The sequence below is a fragment of the Octodon degus genome, unplaced genomic scaffold (genome assembly GCF_000260255.1).
Source record: "Octodon degus isolate 3935 unplaced genomic scaffold, OctDeg1.0 scaffold00001, whole genome shotgun sequence".
In the NCBI taxonomy this organism is placed as follows: Eukaryota; Metazoa; Chordata; class Mammalia; order Rodentia; family Octodontidae; genus Octodon; species Octodon degus.
This window is the reverse complement of record NW_004524577.1, coordinates 12,036,484-12,039,291: the sequence shown is the minus strand read 5'-3', so window position 1 is coordinate 12,039,291 and position 2,808 is coordinate 12,036,484. Positions and strand designations below refer to the sequence as shown.

General features: G+C 55.3%; 1 protein-coding gene across 1 annotated transcript in view; it reads right to left on the bottom strand.

Annotated features, from left to right (window-relative positions):
* LOC105742108 (BAG family molecular chaperone regulator 2) overlaps nucleotides 1-2,221 on the bottom strand; it is a 10,831-nt gene extending 8,610 nt beyond the window's left edge. The window contains exons 1-2 of the mRNA XM_023711157.1: nucleotides 2,094-2,221; nucleotides 46-190 (exon numbers count right to left, since the gene is read on the bottom strand). Coding sequence (XP_023566925.1) covers nucleotides 46-190; nucleotides 2,094-2,221 — 273 coding nt within the window. The remainder of the gene's footprint in view (nucleotides 1-45; nucleotides 191-2,093) is intronic.
* Between the last annotated feature and the right edge of the window lie 587 nt (nucleotides 2,222-2,808).

The following is a 2,808-nucleotide window of genomic DNA, read 5'->3' as shown; positions in this document are numbered from 1 at the left end:
CCTCCCTCCCCCGCCGCGCCGAGGCCCGGCCCGCCCCCGGCCCACCTCCGCGGAGGAAGAGACTTCGGCGGCCGCCCCCAGGGACCCCGCGCGGGCAGCGGCGGGACGCGCAGTGCACACCGCTTCATTCCCCTGCGGGTGAAGAAGAGCAGGAGCGCCCGCAGTGAAGGTCACAGCAGAGGGCACAGGGCTGCGACGCCAAGATCTGACTTCCAGAATGTTGTGTTTAGCCCTGTAATCCCAGCGCTCTGGAGGCTGAGGCAGGAGGAGCCATGCTAGTTTAAGGCCAGCCTCAATTCCATGAGACCTTGTCTCCATAAAAACGAGGGACAAAAAGTGCTGTGGTTTAGGTGGGCAGGATGATGAATGGCTATAATCCCAGAGTTCTGGAAGACTGAAGGAGGAGGACCACAGGTCCAACGCAGTTTAGTGAGACCTTCGTAAAACAATAAAATAATAAAAACCGAGGGGAGTCGTAGCTCAGTGCCTTAGCTTCAATTTCCCAGATCAGCTGGGGAAAAAAAGATACATTGCTCCTCTCATAGCTGCGGACAAAAGACAGCAGCCTCGGAGAACTTTGGAAGGCAGCTTTGTTGCTAGCTGGCTGGCAGGAATCAGTTCCAAGTCTACCTCTTGGGGTTTTCAGAAGGAAGCACAAAAAGGCAGATAACAGAACGTTGACTACACATCATTGTCATTAGGTGGGAGTCAGAATTTATTTACTCTTACAGGAACTGATTAGATTACTGTAGTATCACACACGAAGCCTCAGTCCTTGTCTGAGACCAGGCGCTTCATCTCCAGGGCTCGGGGGAAGCAGGCGCCCTTATGGCTGGGCTGCACCCACCTGCACTGAGCTCCGGCGCCTGCTCGCTGACTTCTGCAGCCCAAATTACGAGAACGGGCTATGCTTCCTGCACTCAGGAGGCTGAGACAGGAAGGATAGTTGCAAGTTCCAGACCAGCATGGGCTACAAATAGAAAGTGAGCTCAAGACCAGCCTGAGCTGGATAGCGAGAACCTGTGTCTAAAAGACCAAAATAAATAAATAAATGAAATGAAATAGCCTCGGGCTGGGGAGAGATAGTTCAGCGGAATAAGTGCTTGCCTGGCAAGTGCAAGGTCCTGAGCTCGATCCCTGGTACCACCAAAAAAATAATAAATAAATTAAATAGCCTCTACATCATGGTAGCTCTTCGCCTCTTTTTGGAAGAATGAAATTAGGGGAGCCCGCCAGATAGCTCAGTGGATTAAAGCACCTGCTTAGGCAGACACAGGGACCTGGGTTCAATCCCCAGCATGCCACTACGAGTCTGATCACTACAAGTGTAGTGAGAGCCTGTAGACCTTGTACTGAATACATTAAAAAAGAAAAAGAACGAAATTAGGCCGGGGCACAGAGAATGACAGGGTTGGAAGTCCACACCCTCTGCCCAAGCACTTCTGCGTGCCAGCTCCACCTGGTTCACCCCAAACCCTAATGGTAGAGGAGTCACCGGACTAGTCACCTGCTAATGACAACTTTGTCCCTTGAGAACACAGGCTAGGAAAGATGTGCCGTCTGCTCCCCACTTCCGCACGCTGCCGGGTGCCCAGAGGCCACGCGCCAGGCCTTGACGGCACCTTTTCCTGCAGCCTAGCTGCCTGAGTACTCCCACAGTTCTTCACTGAGTTCTTCCGCAGGGCTTCCCCGGGTGCTCCCTGGAGTAGCAGCTCCTGCTCTGCTCACAGGGCGGTTCAGTTCCGTTCCGAGGAGCCCCTGCTGAGTCCCGAGCAGGGTGACTCAGCCACTTTCTTGAGGATGCCACCCGCCCCCAGAACTCACCCCGTCGCGGGCACGGCCTACACCCTGCTCAGCCCTGCCCGGGTCCTGCCCATCTGCACCCTGCCCTGCCCCAGCCCTCCACCAGCTCTGGGCCTCAGCGTCCCCTACCGACCTCTCCCCAGGGTGGGCTGCTGGAACCCTGAGCCGCCCTAAGCCAGATGCACCGGACAGGGGTCTCTACAACGTGCAGCAGTAGTCCCAAAGACGTCCCCTGGGGAAACCAGCTTCACGATGGCCCATCTCAGGGCAAGAACGCTTTGTTCTCTCACCGGCCCGCTGCAGTCACCACTGCTGCTCCCAGTCTCTCTCCGCCTCGCCCGCACTGCCTGGGAAAATAGTGGCGGCAGGCGTCTTCGCCCTTGCCCACCCGGGGCACAGACCGCCCAGGCCCCGCCATGCTTTACTAGCTCCTCTCTGCCTTCCTCCTTCGAGGCCAGGTTGTGACAGGCGCCACAGAGGTGGGAGCTGGTTTAAAAGTCACTGACACAGACAGGGTCAGCACTCGATAGATGCCTGTGTGTGGATGCACGACCGACCAGCCAGCGCACAGAAGCAAGGTGCTGCTAGAATCCCCACCTCTGAGAAAGGAGAATCGCAAGTTTTAACTTGCAGCTGGCCAGCTAGCTCAACGGGCTAACGCGGCTGCTTAGGCAAGCTGAGGCAATCGCAGGAACCGAGGTTCAGGGACCCAGGTTCAATTCCCGGTACCATATGCCGTGCCAGCCCTGCTCCTAGGGCAGGCTGAGCAGGCCACCAAAAAAAAAACCCCACCAAGGTAATTTAGAGAGACCCTATCTATAAAAAAAAGGGGGGGAGGATAACTCAGTATGAAGGCCTGGTTCAATATTAGAAATATTCAATATTTCAATATTAGAAATAGCTGGACTGTGGGCTAGGGAGATAGCTCAGTGGAATAAATGCTTGCCTGGCAAGTACAAGGTCCTGAGTACAAGGTCCTGAGTTCGATCCCTGCTACCACCAAAA